The sequence below is a fragment of the Bison bison genome, unplaced genomic scaffold (assembly GCF_000754665.1).
Source record: "Bison bison bison isolate TAMUID 2011002044 unplaced genomic scaffold, Bison_UMD1.0 scf7180017864469, whole genome shotgun sequence".
Lineage (NCBI taxonomy): Eukaryota > Metazoa > Chordata > Mammalia > Artiodactyla > Bovidae > Bison > Bison bison.
Genome location: NW_011495030.1, coordinates 4,248,489 through 4,267,176, shown reverse-complemented (window position 1 = coordinate 4,267,176; position 18,688 = coordinate 4,248,489). Strand labels below are relative to the sequence as shown.

The following is an 18,688-nucleotide window of genomic DNA, read 5'->3' as shown; positions in this document are numbered from 1 at the left end:
CGATCAATGCAAAGAAATAGAGGAAAACAACAGAATGGGAAAGACTAGGGATCTCTTCAAGAAAATCAGAGATACCAAAGGAACATTTCATGCAAAGATGGGCTCGATAAAGAACAGAAATGGTATGGACCTAACAGAAGCAGAAGATATTAAGAAGAGATGGCAAGAATACACAGAAGAACTGTACCAAAAAGATCTTCACGACCCAGATAATCACGATGGTGTGATCACTGACCTAGAGCCAGACATCCTGGAAGTCAAGTGGGCCTTAAAAAGCATCACTACGAACAAAACTAGTGGAGGTGATGGAATTCCAGTTGAGCTATTCCAAATCCTGAAAGATGATGCTGTGAAAGTGCTGCACTCAAAATGCCAGCAAATTTGGAAAACTCAGCAGTGGCCACAAGACTGGAAAAAATCAATTTTCATTTCAATCCCAAAGAAAGGCAATGCCAAAGAATGCTCAAACTACCACACAATTGCACTCATCTCACACGCTAGTGAAGAAATGCTCAAAATTCTCCAAGCCAGGCTTCAGCAATATGTGAACCGTGAAATTCCTGATGTTCAAGCTGGATTTAGAAAAGGCAGAGGAACCAGAGATCAAATTGCCAACATCCGCTGGATCATGGAAAAAGCAAGAGAGTTCCAGAAAAACATCTATTTCTGCTTTATTGACTATGCCAAAGCCTTTGACTGTGCGGATCACAATAAACTGTGGAAAATTCTGAAAGAGATGGGAACACCAGACCACCTGACCTGCCTCTTGAGAAATTTGTATGCAGGTCAGGAAGCAACAGTTAGAACTGGACAGGGAACAACAGACTGGTTCCAAATAGGAAAAGGAGTTCGTCAAGGCTGTATATTGTCACCCTGTTTATTTAACTTCTATGCAGAGTACATCATGAGAAATGCTGGACTGCAAGAAACACAAGCTGGAATCAAGATTGCCGGGAGAAATATCAATAACCTCAGATATGCAGATGACACCACCCTTATGGCAGAAAGTGAAGAGGAACTCAAAAGCCTCTTGATGAAAGTGAAAGTGGAGAGTGAAAAAGTTGGCTTAAAGCTCAACATTCAGAAAACAAAGATCATGGCATCCGGTCCCATCACTTCATGGGAAATAGATGGGGAAACAGTTGAAACAGTCTCAGACTTTATTTTTCTGGGCTCCAACATCACTGCATATGGTGACTGCAGCCATGAAATTAAAAGACACTTACTCCTTGGAAGGAAAGTTATGACCAACCTAGATACCATATTCAAAAGCAGAGATATTACTTTGCCAACAAAGGTTCGTCTAGTCAAGGCTATGGTTTTTCCTGTGGTCATGTATGGATGTGAGAGTTGGACTGTGAAGAAAGCTGAGCGCCGAAGAACTGATGCTTTTGAACTGTACTGTTGGAGAAGACTCTTGAGAATCCCTTGGACTGCAAGGAGATCCAACCAGTCCATTCTGAAGGAGATCAGCCCTGGGATTTCTCTGGAAGGAATGATGCTAAAGCTGAAACTCCAGTACTTTGGCCACCTCATGCGAAGAGTTGACTCACTGGAAAAGACTCTGATGCTGGGAGGGATTGGGGGCAAGAGGAGAAGCGAACGACAGAGGATGAGATGGCTGGATGGCATCACTGACTCGATGGACGTGAGTCTCAGTGAACTCCGGGAGTTGGTGATGGACAGGGAGGCCTGGCGTGCTGTGATTCATGGGGTCGCAAAGAGTCAGACACGACTGAGCAACTGATCTGATTTGGGTGGTGGCAGTCATGGAGAAACTCACTTCTTGTGAACTATGAGATCATAAGACCCTAAAGTCATGAGTCAGTTTTCCCTTTGGCTTGGAGGGTCCATCTCATGATAATAAGGAGCTGGGAAGTTTAGAAGATGGTCACAAGTCAACTGTGATCACACCTGGGTGAGGGGCCCTGTGCAGGCAGGAAGACACTGTGATCTGGAGACAGTCAGGGAGCAGTGGCCACTGGGTAGATGGTGGGAATTCCCAGTCACTCACAGGCAGGCTGACCCAGGATTCACGTGCACATGGCTTCAAACAGACGCAATGCAAGGCAGAGAAGGGAGAAGTTTCCACTGTGTGGTTAAGCTGGCGTTTCATGGGTGTGTTTGGTCATCAAGCACATGGACTGTGCTCAGTGGTTAGGAGCATGGCGGGGGCACTTGTGCAGGTCACAGCTATGCCAGCTAGCACAGAACCTGCAAGTAAGTGCACTCACCTGGCTGGCTTTGGCGTTCACATCCCCACAGGCGAAGAGCTCTTCCACGACTTGCATGTCCTTCTCTGCTTCCACGGCAGCGAGGGCTGCCAGCATGATGGGGGTGTACCCTGCCTTATTCTGGTGATCCACGTTACACACGTCTGCAAAAACATGAGTCTCTTGAGGCAAGAACCAGTCTTCCAACAGCATCAGTTGCCCTCCTGAACTGAAGGTGTGGAGTATGGGAGAGCCCAGTAAAATGGCCTCCAGCAGTCAAAGTCCCAGAGTGAGTCCGAAGGAAATGTGAGAGATGTTTTCATACTAAACCAAAGAAAAAGTTTTTTTCTAGGTCATGAGAAATGACAGCAAGCTTTCACAGCCCCTCTTGTTCGCAAATAGCGGTTAACTACAACAGCTTGGAAGTCTGGGAGGCTGTTCCAAGTAATGGTTGCTTTGAAGAATACAATATAATGTGGAATCTAGACATTAATCTCTGTCTAGAAAATCACCATTTTGGAGTGAAGAAGGTGATCAGACTATAAGGGAAAGAAGGATTTGTAGAGGCTTATGTAGGAACACTGAATATGGTGTTCCCCACTCATAAACCACTGCTCACTCTGAGACCCTGAGTTTGATGCTCTCATGTATGACCCTTCAAATTAGAATCCAATCATATGACACCCAGCTCTAAGAATTGTGGTCTGACAGCAACTTTAGTTAAATCCCGTACAAACTGTCAGGGACTCCTAGACTCAATAAACCAGAACTTATCTAGTCCTGTAATTCTTAAGGAGTCTTCAGGGCTTAAATTAGGCTTCCCAGGTGGCTCAGTGGTAAAGAATCCATCTGTCAGTGCAGGAGACGCAGGAGCTAGAGTTTGATCCCTGGGGTCAGGAAGATCCCCTGGAGGAAGAAATGGCAAACCACTCCAGTATTCTTGCCCAGAAAAGTCCATGGACAGAGGACCCTGGCAGGCTACAGTTCACAGGGTTGCAAAGAGTCAGACATGACTAAGCATATACACACACAGGGCCTAAATTATCCTGCAGGCATCCTTAAGTTCCTTCAGCACTTTCTAATAAAATGAAAGGAATGGGAAGTGCAGGCAAGAAACTTTTTATGTGAGACCAGATACAATTAAAGTGCTTAGGGTGTTTCTGTCATTGAGACTGAGAAGAGACTGTATGGTGAAAAAGTTTTTAAGTTCTAAACAACTGCATACTAGGGACATAATGGTATTTACAACAGTGTGTATTTTTTAACAGAGAAAAGGAAAAAGAAAAGAAAAAAGCTGTCTGATGGAGAATCGGGTGAACAGACATGCTCTTCGAGGCACCTTACTATCTCTGGCATTCGGCTCTTTGCTGATGTTGCTAGTGTCCTAGATTTACAAACATTCTTTATGGAGCCACAATCTCAGTCTATAAAGGTGAGCATTATAAAAAGTGAAGAAAACCCAGAAAAGTGATTAACCAAAGCCATCCAACAATGGAACTAAAATAACTTAGTTTACCAAAATATCCTGCCCATGCAAAATTTCCAAGGGCAGATTAAACTGTTACTTTCAGGAGCAATCCTGAAATCCTGTTCTTAACTTTCCCGGATATTATCCACTTCTCTGTTTAAACAGTAACCTGCGCTGAGAGTATCATCAGCTCTGTTTATAGTCTGGAAAGTCTGAAGGACTTTCCTCTGGGAAGGAGGCTTGGAATTCTTTCCTTTAAACTGGAAACAGTTTTATCCTAACATGACCCTTAAATTGGGAACAATCAAACTTAGAAAAAAAGATAGATTTGTTTGGTCTCTTCTCTGCATTAATCTAATGTTCCCAAAACAAAGCAGAAAAAAATTGGGACAGTTGGGTCAAGAAGCAGAATGGGAAAACCAGACAATTGCATTGCATATTCTAAATCAGATGTTCACACTGCGTTCTCACTCATCAGAGTGAGGTACTGTGGATTCTGTATCCATCAAATTAGAAGTAAAAATACGTATTTCAAAAAGAAATAAAGTGACTTGTAGACTCAAAGTATTGATAATAGGGCTGTTCCATTTGAACAAAAAGTTGAAAGCTCCCTATTTCTCAAGGGGACCCTTCTATGTAACACCCCATTACTCCATGTTTAATACATCCATTGGCTACATTCTCGAATGGAATGTGAGGCATGTGTGTTACCGAGGATACATCTTGCTGAACTGCACCACCGAATATCCTCAATGGCACCTTCCAAAACAGATCTGGAATCTGCTTCAAGCCTCCCATGAATGACTCAAGAATGAGATTCTTACCGTCTCATGGGGCAAAGCAATGTAAAGGCTTTTAGAAGGGTCACCAAACTGAGGAGTGGGTCGGCTAGCTCCTTCGAGATGAGTCACAACCTGAGTCTGTTGGAGGAGAGAAAGGGACTGCTAGTGTACCCGCGTCCAAGAGCATCTTCACGATCTCGAAGTTGGAGTGGGACACGCTGTAATGTAGGGCGGTGTTGCCGTTGCCGTCCGCCATGTTGATGACATGACGCAGGACTTCCGGTGAGATGGCCTCAAAGGCGGCTATGTAGTCCCCCACCATGGCCGGGATGGCTGACTTCTGGCTGGACACGCGGAACCACTCGTGCTGGAGGGTGTTCAGACAGAACCGCTGCCAAGACACCAAGCAGTTGGCCATTAGCAGTTCTATTTATAGACCTTTCTGAGACCTAGCTGAAAGCCCAAGAAATCAGGCCTTTTATAGTCAAAGTACATGCAGATAGACTTTGGTCTCAAAGAACAACTAATAAAACCCAGAGCCCTCAGAGAAGCCTCAAATTCCAAACTGAAGTATACCTTCTGATTTGCACACACGCACATGTTCTAAATTCTATATCATCGTGCAAGAATTACACCAGGATGCTAAAATTCTAATTCTGCTAGCGATGAGCTGTTCAAAGCTGGGGAAGATACTTACTCTGTACCTCAGTTTCTTCATCTGAAAAATGGGCTAATAAAAATACCTTTCCTTCACCATGTTTGTGATGACAAATGAGATAATACATGTTAAGTCACTTAGGCCAGGGTCCATTTATTATTGAACTATTAATATTATGTAGGGAGGTTGGCCTTGAAAATGATTTTCATAGTAATCAGGACAGGAGAAATCATTTGACACAATTAGGTTGCCTCCTTCCTGTCTAGTCCAACTTCAACTCCTTCAACATCCATCTCCACAGCACTAGGCTGGAGACCATAACCATGCAGGCAACCTGATTCTTACTACATCCCAAATAAAAATGTTCAACCACAGAAAGAGAATAAAAAGCAAATTACTTTTTGCTGAAACAAATTACTTTTTCCCATCAGGACATCTGCATCTGGTCATCAGCCCCACTTGCCTTCCCTTAGGCTGTGGACACATGAAATTGGCATTTCATAGTTTGGGTCACTTGAATGAAAAGGGTCCTGACCAGCAAAGAATTCATCTAATTTTTCTTTTCTTCTGTTCACTCACATATTCAGATTTCAATTCCTCTGGATACCTCACACAGAAGGAAGGGGAATTATATCATCTGGTTGTCAAACTCTGTTATAACTACATATTCAGTGTCCTGATATGGTTACATGGTCTTGGTGTTGTGATCATTCACATTTGGAACTTTTCATAGCACAGTACTTTAAACATGTCTTTACTGAATGAATATTCAGTTAACAAAAAAATGGACCAATCCTGGGGTGTGTGCTAAGAATATGCTTGACAACTGGGGCCCCAGAAATGTTAAGTCCTCCCTGAGGATCACATAACCTAGTATTATAGGTAAAGTCCCTGGTGGCTCAGTGGTAAAGAATCCACCTGCCAATGCAGGAGACACAGGTTCGATCCCTGGGTCAGGAAGATTCCCTGGAGAAGGAAATGGCATTCCAGGGAAATTCTCATTCCAGGGAAATCCCATGAATAGAGGAGTCTGGGGGGCTATAGTCCATGGGGTCACAAGAGTCCGACAAGACTTAGTGACTAAACAGCAATAACAATGGGGAAGGTAAAAGTAAAAGTATGTAACAGCCATAAAATCTGGGGTCTGAAAGCAACAGTTTTAAGTTCAGGTTAAACCTAGTGGGAAATATTAACAGTGCAGCGACCTTTCCTGGTTTTATTATTTGTGACCAAGGTACAGACAGGCACTTAGTCTATACTGATAAGAGTTCAACATGTACATAAATGTCCCCCTAGGCTGGGGACTTCATTTAGTATTTCCTTCTGTAAACATCACTGCTATGCTCCTTTTTCAGTACAATATTTGAAGGTCAAGATTCAGCTGGCTCTGATAAATTTAAGTTTCTAAAGCAATATAAACAGATGTGAAAAGACAGCATAATTTTCAAAAATGATGCCATATAACAAGGTAACATGATTTAGTTGGGATGAAAAAAAACCACGGGATGAGAACTGAAGACAGGTATCATCCATTCCAAGCACTAACTAGCAGCTACTTATAATCTTTAGGGCCTCAGTTAAAGCGGGATAGACCAGGATAGTGTCCTGGTGGGAACACGTATGTCCTTCTCCTGTGCTAGCCATCACCAATTTTTCTTCAGATTGTGTTTGTTATGTGAGGAAAACTATTTGCCTTTCCAGCATTAGGTAATTCCCTAAGTCTCTTCCATCTTAACATTTTGGTTTCATAACTCTACAACTTTGTGAGACCTATGAATCAACTTGTCTCATCAGCTGCAGACTTTGATTATTTAGCATAAAACTTCACATTAAATCTTCCACTAATATGCTAAGATTCAAATGAACATTACTATCTAGAATAACATGAAATGCTATACCTTCTCAATGCACTGAATTCAAGTGTCTACCAGAAGGCTGGTCTAACCTATGAAAGAAGCTGCAAATCTAAACATCCCTAGAGCAACACACCTGGCAAGAACATCTGATTCACCATGGCCATGGAAATATTTATCTGTCCTATGTTATGCTACTCATGCTCCTTAAGGCAAAACTGTCTACCTCTTTGCCGCAGGCTTCTAAATCTCTCAAGCTGTGAGAGGCCAACAAGTGCAGTTATTTCTAGGTTTAAAAATAGTGACTGACTGCATTCCACATCAGAGCATAATACACAGTTTCATAATTGGAAGGAATGTTGACCTCGGCTCAGATAGGTTTCTCTTAAAAACACAGGCTAACTTAAAAAATTCCAGGACTCTGCTCCCTGGATCACAAGGTTCTGTAAGCAGCCGGACATGCAGAAAGATGACAAATGGCTGCAATTAGCCCTCCTTTCCATATGCAAGTATCTGCCTCGCAGATGCTCAGCCCCCAAGAAAAGTACAGGCTGGAGAAAGAAGATCTGAAGTCAGGCCTGAGGGAGACATTCACAGGGTCGTCCGGCACACAGGGCAGCAGGATGGTCACTCTGCCCACGCACTAGGAACAGTCTGGGGGGGAAAGAGTGCAGGCAACAACAGCCCAGGGCCCGCCGAGAGATAGGGTCTATAGGTCAAACTCACCATATCCTTGCTGGTCAAAGCTTTGGGGTCATTTATATTATTTTTCAGTAAGTTGCATGCAGACAACATCTTTTCACTTAATTCATATCTAGAAAGGGGGAAAAATAGAAGAAAGAGAGCTCAAGACTGACTACAGAAGGAAAGGCATCTTTACCTCAAACTCTATAACCCTTTACAAGACCAGGAGCCCCAAGTCAACCTCAGCAGGTTGTGGTGGCGCTAGGTGCCTGCCTGGGAGAGTCCAGATGCCCGAGGTCGGATGCTACATACAGAGCCAAGGCCTCCAGCTAGAGCTCTGGCCTTATTTCATGAGGGTAGCTTTCAGTTTCACCACTTTGGCTTGTGTGGCATTATGGAGATTTTCCACTGCTTTGGTTCTAAGTTCTTAAACATATTTTTACTCTTGAGGGGTTGAGGAGATCCGAATTACCACACACCCACTACGCTGACCAGTAAACCACACATGTGAAATCACATTTGGTGACTCAGGAAGGGTTTGTTTAACCCACATGAAAACATGAACTTAAAAGTCAGATGACATATGGCATATAAAGTATACCTCAATAAAGCTTTAAAAAAAAAATAACATATATCAAAATATGGAGCCATTTGAAAATACTTGAAGTATAAAGACACTTACCTTGTGTTAATGCAGTTAAATACTCATTTGCCAAATTAGTTTTCTGAAATGTTCTAGTTATACTTCACATGGTGAAAAAACATACTGAAATTTCCATCTGTTCTGTTCTCTCCTGTTCTATAAGCATTGATTCCACATTTGCTAAGGCTTTAAAATTGGCTACACTTTTAGTACATGTTTTAGCCAACCAGAGTGTTTGATATTTCAGCTGCTGTTTATGACAGTCCCAAAGCCATTCTTGTGGTGATCCCAATCACTCAATAAGCAACAAACTATGGGCATGTGACTGATCACATCATCTCTACAGTAACTGTGACCTTTGGTTGAGGCCAAAAACTGTTCCTCTCATATAATATCAGTACAGACCCATAATATCAGTAAGGACACCTGTATAAGGATAAATGGGTAACGGTAAAATCTGAAACTTTAAAACGTGAAATGTGTTGGTTACAAAAAATTCTAATATGGCTTTAAGTATAATTGAGGTTGTTAAAACAATGGAAGCTTTAGTGGTGCTTAAGAGTTTGGTGGATGGTGCCTCCACATACAAAGTGAGATATTAAACAGTTGAAGAAACAAAGGTGAACAGATACCAAGCCCTTCTCTTTGCTACCATAAGAGATCTAGCAGATTATTACTTCTGCACTTGTATCTACTAGCATCAGGACAAGAAGTACACACCTCTAAGGACCAGGTAAAGTTTAGCGCTTTGTTGGAGACTGGAAAAATCTATTAAGATTCAACTGCACAATCTGCACAACCAGACAATTCTACTGCCAAAGTACACCAAACGTGGCAAGGGTCGGGGAGGGGGAGGATGTACCACACCTCTCTCTGATTTCCACCTTCTCAGGTTCGCATTCTGGAACCTGCATTTCATCTTCCACCCTGGTGGACGTGAAACCTTCCACATTAACTGCGTGGTGGCCTTCTGCCATTCCCCGAGTGTCTTCATCCTCCTCTTCCTCCTCCTCTTCCTCGGGAGGATACTCAGGGACATCACACTCGTCATCTGACTCGGAAGAAGAGCTTTCATCTGAGCTGGAATCATCACTGGAAGTGGTTTCATACCTAGGTGGCAATTGGGAGTTCAGGAGATGCGAGGTGCGCCCATGAAGACCCAGTGACAGAAATGTTTATGAAGGGAAAGCTGCTAAATGACTCCAGAAATTTCACCAGTGGTTTTTAGACCCTGCACTTAGAAGTTTGGAGTAAGGTCTACTTAGAAATCTGGTGGTTTTGAATGGGTTATCACTTAAAAGGGATAACCAAGGTTGCTGAGCAGTATCAGATAACCACTTGTAGAAAATAGTATGTATATATATAGCACCTCTGCTGCTGCTAAGTCGCTTCAGTCGTGTCCGACTCTATGCAACCCCGTAGACGACAGCCCACCAGGCTCCCCCGTCCCTGAGATTCTCCAGGCAAGAACACTGGAATGGATTGCCATTTCCTTCTCTAATGTGTGAAAGTGAAAGTGAAGTCACTCAGTCATGTCCGACTCTTAGCGACCCCATGGACTGCAGCCCACCAGGCTCCTCCGTCCATGGGATTTTCCAGGCAAGAGTACTGGAGTGGGGTGCCGCTGCCTTCTCCATATAGCACCTCTAGCTTAGTGTAAATCAAAGGAAATTTATTTTATGGAAACCAATTCTGCGGTTGTTCATCTTTCCTGTTCCTTTTCTTTCCCCTTTTCATTCTTCCTATGTACAAATGTACAAAATTCTCCCATTGTCCAAGGTGAACAGATTATGTAAGTAACCAACAGTTCCTCTGGTACACGCTCTCCAAACTGTGGGACACATTACCCAATAAAACGCTAATGACTTGGAAAGCAGACACCACTAAGTTAAACCTTTGTGGCACGCTTTACTATAAATATTATCTCAACTAACTCTGCACTATTGTTTCTTGTTGAGCCCATGTATGGATTAATAGGATTAACTGCTTTGATTCAACTGTAGGAGGACAAACAGGCTTGACTATTTATTTACCTGGGCCAATTACAAGAGAAGGAATAAAACAACTAAAACACATTCCATTTAGAAAATGAAGAAGAGATGGCATGGCGAGGTTACTCTTCGGGCAAGAGGCCCTACTATTTTGTTTGTAAGCCTGGAGAGCCAAGCACAACAACCCGTTCTGAAGGAGTGGATGACTATCCCTGGCTCACGGAGCAATGCTCTCAGTCTTTGTCTGTTGCTCAGTCCTGCCACAGGTAAGTTACAAGCTGTCCAACAATGTAGGCAACCTGCTGCCTGCTGCTTTCCTTGAAGACCATTTGTTTCACATCAAAGGTGAGAGGATGTAAATTACTCAGCTTCATCAGGTATCCTTTCAAGAGCGAAATATCCTTACAGAGAGCAAGGGAGAAGAGAGGCCCAAATGCACCTTTATGAGGAGGGAATCTTCTGTCACCCTATACGGCAGCATCCTAGACTAGCACCTTTAAATAGGACTTGGGTAGACAGGAGGCAAAGGAAACAGACCACGTATCAACACTAGTACCTCCATCTTTCCTTACCCTCCATTAATGCCAACAAACTGAAGATTCTTTTTTGCTCCATTTGAATCTTTGTTGGCATCTTTCTTCTTCATGATGGACTTCAGCGTACTTTCATTATTTGTACATACTGTGGAGAAGTGAATCATGGTGATCAAAATTAATATAATTCATACCCATATAAGTAAGTGAATAGGTATTCTTTATGTACATTCATTTTTTATTTATGTAACTAGAGATCTTGGCATGTATATATGAGAAACTTGTCCAAAATCCACTGGAAAATTGTGTGCATGCAAAGAAAATAATTCAAAGTTCCATTAATAACATTCTTTAAATGCAAAAAAAAAAAAAAATCCATTAGTCCTTCCAGACATAACAAAAGCAGTGACAACTAGCATCTATATCAGGCTTTACTGTTTATAAAGTGATGTCATATCTCACTTGATCCTCAAAAACCATCTAGGCACTAAGATAGGGATTATTATTAGTCGTTTTTTTTTTTTTTTTTCAGTTGAGATAAACCTAGAAAAATTTATACCTGCCAGACAGGTATAAATGAAACAGTGAAATGCTGTTTAAAATATTTTGTAATTTGCAACATCAGATGAGTTTTCTTAAGGGGACCTCATTTCTCAAGGGGGCTTTCTTTGATAATCTTAAGAGATATTCTAGGCCTACTTCCTAACAACTGTGTAATCATTTTTCCAGGTCAATTTATAAGAAACACGGGCATTAGACTGGAACGCTGACAACTCTGGTCCTGTGCTGATGCTGAGAAGGGTTGTGAGTGAGGAAAGTTACCATAGAGGCCAGCGGCTATCTGGTCGTCTGTCAGATTCACTGGAGACAGCATGCTTTCCTGGGTGGGGAAGGTATCCTGGCTGCCGATGGGCTTCCCTTCCGTGGTCCCCGCCTCCTGCAGGGATGTCTGTGAGTTTAATGGCCCTCCTGACTGAAGGCCTCCACACTTACAGGTGTATTCCAAATTACTGCCTGTGAGGAAGGAGAAGGGTGTACAAATGTGTGATGCTAGGACCACATAAAATGCGCTAAATGGCTTTAAAAACAATTCTTGCAATTCATCATTTTCTCAAGCACTTTTCCGGTGTTTTCTTTCTGCATAATTAGCACTACTATCCAAGCCATCTAAAAATCAAACCACCAAGGCCTTCTTGACTCTGATCTCTTCCCTTTGACCACATCCGGGTCGGTCCTTCTAACTCCGCAGTGCCTCTCTTCTGTCTGTTCTGGCGCTGCCACCTTACCTTACACTGGACTACCAGTGTAGCATCCTGACTGTCCCTCTTCCTTCACATTTACCCCTCTCCCCACTCAGCTCAAATCCCATCCTTATTCCAGCTCAAACGCAACTTGAAAAACCTAAAAATCTCTCTACCACTCAGAAAACATAGTTCATGCTATCAATACTTAGCCAGATATTCTAACATCTGCCATTTGGCACTAGCTTACCTCTCCAGGGTTATTTCCCACTACACCTGTGGTCTTTTTGGGGTGCATCCCAGCAGGCGGAACTCCTCCCAGTGTAGAAAGTGGGGTCTCCTCTTTTCTCACAAGCACACCTGCCTCAGTTTACTCTCTTCTGCCTGGTGCTGCTCCTTCCCTATGCTCCCTCACATGGACAACCCTCCCATTACTTCCTCTTCCAAGCCTTACCTCATCTCCCCACTGGAAACTAACTCTCCTTCCTCTGAACTCTCAAGGCCCGTCTTTAAGACTCTCCTACAAGATCTATAATACAAGGTACTAGCTGATTCCTTAGACTCCCTTCTTGTCTGTAAATATTTTAAGGGCCTACAAAACTAATTTAATCAACTTTGTTTCTCTCACTCATCTTCTAGATTGCTTTTACTTATGTTAGGTACTTAATATCTGTTCACTGATGAAGCAGAAAAATTGAATTATTATTATATAATTTATATATATATAATATATAGGTATAGCACAGAATTTGTGGGCTTCCCAGCTGGTGCTAGTTGTAAAGAACCCACCTGCCAATGCAGGAGACATAAGAAACAGGTTCGATCCCTGGGTTGGGAAGATCCCCTGGTGGAGGAAATGGCACCCCACTCCAGTATTCTTGCCTAGAGAATCCCATGGACAGAAGAGCCTCGTGGGCTACAGTCCATAGGGTCGCAAAGGGTCAGACATGACTGACGTGACTAAGCACGCGCACACACACACACACACACAGAGAATTTTCTACATGGCTGACATTTCCTAATTCTGTTCATCAACAGCACAGTGCCTCCTCCTTTAGTTCTGTAGGCAATGGGACCTCTCTGGTGCTTTCTTCACAAATCCACCTCCCAACTCAGCATGGGCAGAGAGTACTGAATGCAGCCCTTCCAATAATGTTCAACTGCCCCACGACCTGATGTGACCCCTGACAGAGAATAAGAAATGTCTCCAGTGCCTTTTCAGGCTCCAAAATCACTGTGGATGGTGACTGCAGCCATGAAATTAAAAGATGCTTGCTCCTTGGAAAGAAAGCTCTGACAAACCTAGATAGCATATTAAAAAGCAGAGACATCACATCACTGACAAAGGTCCGTCCAGTCAAAGCTATGATTTTTCCACTAGTCATGTATGGATGTTAAGAGTAGGGCTATAAAGAAGGCTGAGGGCTGAAGAACTGATACTTTTGAACTGTGGCGCTGGTGAAGACTCTTGAGAGTCTCTTGGACAGCAACTAATCAATCTTAAAGGAAATCAACCCTGAATATTCACTGGAAGAAATGATGCTGAAGCTGAAGCTCCAATACTTTGGCTAGCCAAAGCAAAGAGCCGAGTCATTGGAAAAGACCCTGATGCTGGGAAAGATTTAAGGCAAAAGGAGAAGAGGGTGACAGAGAATGAGATGGTGCGATAACATCAATGACTCAATGGACATGAGTTTGAGCAAACTCAGGGAGACAGTGAAGGAGAGGGAAGCCTGGTGTGCTGCAGTCCATGTGGTCACCAAGAGTCAGACATGACTTGTCCACCAAACAACAGCAACAACCAGTGTCTTTGCTTACTTTAAGTAAACAAAGCAGGGCATTTATCTTCATTCCTCCTTTTCCAACTTCATTCATCATTACTTCGAAATTACTACAGTAACCTCCGAAGAGTCTCAACAGTTAATCCTCAAGTGCCAAAACACTCCCTAGAGAAACACCTTCACTAGGCACTTCCCCATTCAAGAACCAACAATGAGTTTTACAATGCAAATACATTAACAGTTTTATTGTTATGAAACCTTAAACAGTCACAAAAGTAGAGAATGGTATAATAAATCCCTGTTTCCATCACTAGCTTCAATAATGATCAGCTATCTGGTTTCATCTATACTGCCTCCAGCCATTCACAATGATTCTTCTGAAGCAAAAGGTGAAGATCCTATTACTTTCATTCATAAATATTTCAGTATATATTCCTAAAACATTCTTAAAAAATAAGCATAAAGCTAAAACCATCAAATCTAAAAAAAAAAAGATAATTTGAAATTATTATATATCTGGTCAGTATTCAAATTTCTGCAGTGATCTCTTAATGTTTTTTAATAGTGTTTGAATCAGAACCTCAGTACTATATTTCCATTGGTTACTACGGCTTTTAAGTCTTTTAATCCATAGTTCTCTTTCCTTCTAAACACAGCTTTAAAAATACTTTTTAAATTGACATATAATTTATATAAAATAAAATGAACAGAATTTCAGTGTAGAGTTTGATGAATTTTGGTAAATATGCATGTGTGTGTGAGCACCTCCCTAATTTAGCCACAGAACATTTCTGACAACCCAGTAAATGCACACTTCCCACCAGCTGCCCTTTTCTAGATAATCTTCCCACTGGAGGCAACCACTCCTCTTCTCCAGAACTTGGTTTTGTAAACTAGGGCTTTTAAAAGCTCCTCTAGTCAAGGTCCACCTTCTCAAGCAGGTGCCTGAGGATCCTTCACGGTGAACAAGGACAGCTACTTCTTGCCTGGGGTAGTTAAACAGCTCAACAACTCTACCCTCTACTCACTCAGAGTGGTCTGGTGACTGAGTTACTCCCACCTCTCTGCCCTTCCTTACTAGGCTGTCTTAACAGGCCTGGAATTTCAGCTTCCTTTACCAGCAGAATTCCACTGATTCTTTTCAAGGGTTGGCGTCATTTCGATTTCCTGTAATACATCCTGCCCTCTGTTCCCTTGGTCTTATACATCCCTTCTGTGAGAATGTAAGCTCCCTGAAGTCCCTCCGTGCTACATTATGTGTCCTCTGCAGTGCTCTGAACAGTGCTGGATAATTGAAAGACTTCAGTAAGTGCCTGTGTAATTCAACAGAAAGTCACAGGGACTCTGTTAAGTCTAATGAGCAAGGCAAAGAACAATGATAAATGATAATAAGTTCTCATTAGCTGGGTCAGAGGAAATTTGTCACCTTTATTGTCAGAAAATGTTTTTCAGATTGTGTTGAAACTCTGGCTGCTCTTGAGTGACCCAGAAACAATTGCCTGATCTTGATAAAGACCCATTGTTTTTAGTGGGCATAGATAAGATGACACACACACCAGCTTTAAGACTGACAAATGACTGCTGTGTTCAAGTAAAACACATGAAAAGTGCAGCCAAAAAAGTCAAAACTAAAGTGGCCAACAAAATTCAATGGTCTCAACCTGGTTGCCCTTAGAATGCCTGAGTTGGGTGTAAGATACAATGAACTATATCTGCAGATGGATCCAGTATTAGTGGTTTTTAAAGTTCTGCAAGTGAGACTTCGCTCAGTGGCGAGGAATCACCTGCCAACTCAGTAGACACAGGTTTGATCCCTTGTCTGGGGGAATCCCGTATGCCACGGAGCACCTAAGTCCATGTGCCACAACTATCAAGCCTGTGCTCCGGGGTGGGGGATAGGGGGGTGGTCTGTAACTACGGAAGCCTGCGAGCCCTAGAGTCCATGCTCCACAGCAAGAGAGGCTATCACAACCAGAAGCCTGTGTGCTGCAGCTGGGGAGTGGCCCTTACTTGCCACAACTAGAGAAAAGCCCACTCAGCAACAAAGACCCAGCATAGCCAAACATAAATGAATAAATAAAAAATTTTTTTAAAGTTCTGCAAGTGATTCTAATGTGCAGCCAGGATTACGAACCAGTGAATTAAATTAACCAATCAAAAATTTGCTGAAAACAATGTAAAACTTGACTGTGGTAAACAAGAGTTTAGACTTTCCTTTAAGAAGAGCCAACTCATTGGAAAAGACTCTGATCCTAGGAAAGACTGAAGGCAAAGGAGAAGGGGGTGGCAGGGGATGAGATGGTTAGCTAGCATCACCAACTCAATGGACATGATTTTAAGCAAATTCTGGGAGATAGTGAAGGACAGGGAAGCCTGGCGTGCTGCAGTTTATGGGGTCACAAAGAGTCAGATACAACTTAGCAACTGAACAACAAAAACTGATTTCACTCTATCAACTTGGACCATGTGAATTATCAGGAATTGTTGGTGGTTTAGTTAGCAGTCCTGGACCACTAATGGTAGAAGTCCATGACTAACAGTAAACGCCATGCAAACAGTAAGGGTTAACAACAGGAACAGTCACCGAACACCTTCAGAACTCTGGTACACTGCCCACGCTGCTCAAAATTCCACAGTGGGCAACAGTTGTGCAGGTACCACTGGGGAGTCAGTGAACAGGGGAGGGGCAACTGCAGTCTTCGGTCATTAACTCAAGCTTATAATGGCCATAAATGCCAGTAAAGCATGAGCTCTGTTTTACAACTTGACCAGATTAGTGATAACTAAGACACAGCAAATGACAGAAATCTCAATGTTTCAGAAAATAACAGCATCCCCAAAGCATTAATCTAATTCTAAAGTACATTTAGCATTTAATATATGGATAATTTTACTACAAGCTAAGGCAAACTGTAATGAAAAATAAGAACTTTTTTTCTTATGTTTTTGACTTTAGAAATGTTAAAGCTATATGCATGCTAAGTCGCTTCAGTCGTGTCCAACTCTCCATGACCCCATGGACTGGGGCCCGCCAGGCTCCTCTGTCCATGGGATTCTCCCGGCAAGAATACTGGAGTGGGATTGCCATGTCCTCCTCCAGGGGATCTTCCCAACCCAGGGATTGAACCTGAGTCTCTTATATCTCCTGCATTGGCAGGCGGGTTCTTTATCACTAGAGCCACTTTTATATATTTTAAAAAACCAATGAAAAACAGAGACAGAGAAGCTTTTAAAGAAATCACCTCCTACAGTCTCCTCTGTGATATTTATCTGTCTAGAACGGGTATTAGTTGTTGGCACATAGCAAATATGTTTCTAAATTTGTTAGAAAATTGGCTTTTATAAATAAAATGGATTTTAAAAGTTGCTTTGTTCACATATTGTAGCTCTTCTGGCATGCTAACTCATATTTTTATTTATAATGCCAAGTACTTTCTGAAAACACAACTATGAACAGTGTGGCCAACTATTTAATTATGTTATTGTGCCAGATTTTCAGTTAAACATTTGATTTGATTTTTAAAGAACATCTAGCTTACTTGTCAAAAAGAAGTAGGACTGAAATTTCTGAATCATAATGGAGGCCATTCATTTAGGCATTTTCTCAAAGTGTAACTAAGAATTCAAATGGGTCTAAAATAACACTTCTATTTTTTCCATAAGGAAAATGGCTTGAGCACAAATGTACCCTTTTCAGTCTACATGTTAATTTGGGGAACAGACAGTAGAGATTATTCATGAAGGATCGCCTTCACTGGTACACATTGCTTTTGAGTGGAAAGTATGTAGCTTTGATGGAGGAGACAGGACAATCCCTTTCTGTCTGTAGGCTCATCGCTCAGAGCTCTCCTTGAGTACCCATGCTTGTGGCCACCAACATGAAGTCACTAAATGGTGAGAACTGCAGTGTAATAATTTCTAGGGCCATTTTAGTATTTTCCTGAGAGGTACCAGATAGCTGTCATGAATGTAAAAATGAGTATTTGGAAATTAAAATGCTAAAGTGTATCAAGAATCAGATGCTCCCTCACCACAACCCCACCCACATTTAATTACACACCAATCCAAGACTTGACCCAGAAAACCCACACTGACAGGCTGCATTAACTAAAAATTGGGTTAAGCCGATGTGCTCTTGTGTTCTTCCAGATACAGCTAACGTTGTCCTCTCTATCCTAAGCTCATCTTCTCCCTAAACCTCAGAGAACTTAACAGAAGCTGAATTCTTCAAGCACTTTTATTTTCACATTATTCGGTGGCTAACATATACCTCCACAGGTTATCATTCATATTTCTGGTATATGTGTTTTTGCTTACCAACTGGATTGCAAGTTCAAGGCTTACACCACTCTCTCTCTCTGTTTCAGTACCACACTTTGCATACAGTTGACAATGAATTCGTAGCTATCAACTGATCTGAATAGAGATGAGGACAGAGCAAACTTTAAATATGTTTACTGAAATACAAATGACCTGCTGATTGAAGGAAGAACCAGTGATTGTAACCATCAACTATTACCAACAATTCCCTTCATCATTTATGAATGGACATCCAGGAACTAAATGCCACTTCTGTTCTTAAAAACCACCTATCTCTATGCTTTAGCCAGAAATGAACTGCATACTTCACAGATTCATTCAGAGTAGAAGTGTCAAAGTAAACTTGCATCTTTTCCCAGAGTGCATATACTTATTTCACTAATACTCGTCTAAAATGATAAAGCATCAGTTTCTCTTTTAAGAAATTATTTTCAAACAAGAGTCAACTGAAGGGCTCATAAAGGGGGTGGACTGATTTTAAATCTTTATAAAAGATTTTTCTCAGAGCTGAAGTGTTTTTC

The 18,688-nt window shown here is 42.0% G+C and overlaps 1 protein-coding gene across 11 annotated transcripts in view; it reads right to left on the bottom strand.

Annotated features, from left to right (window-relative positions):
* KANK1 (KN motif and ankyrin repeat domains 1) overlaps window positions 1-18,688 on the bottom strand; it is a 216,355-nt gene that overhangs the window by 5,503 nt on the left and 192,164 nt on the right. For 10 of the 11 annotated variants that reach the window (XM_010860686.1, XM_010860682.1, XM_010860685.1 and 7 more), the window contains 6 exons: window positions 11,648-11,839; window positions 10,865-10,973; window positions 9,169-9,411; window positions 7,701-7,788; window positions 4,635-4,854; window positions 2,235-2,377 (listed from right to left, as the gene is read on the bottom strand). In XM_010860686.1, the coding sequence (XP_010858988.1) occupies window positions 2,235-2,377; window positions 4,635-4,854; window positions 7,701-7,788; window positions 9,169-9,411; window positions 10,865-10,973; window positions 11,648-11,839 (995 nt within the window). The remainder of the gene's footprint in view (window positions 1-2,234; window positions 2,378-4,634; window positions 4,855-7,700; window positions 7,789-9,168; window positions 9,412-10,864; window positions 10,974-11,647; window positions 11,840-18,688) is intronic. The other variant, XM_010860687.1, reaches the window with a different exon arrangement.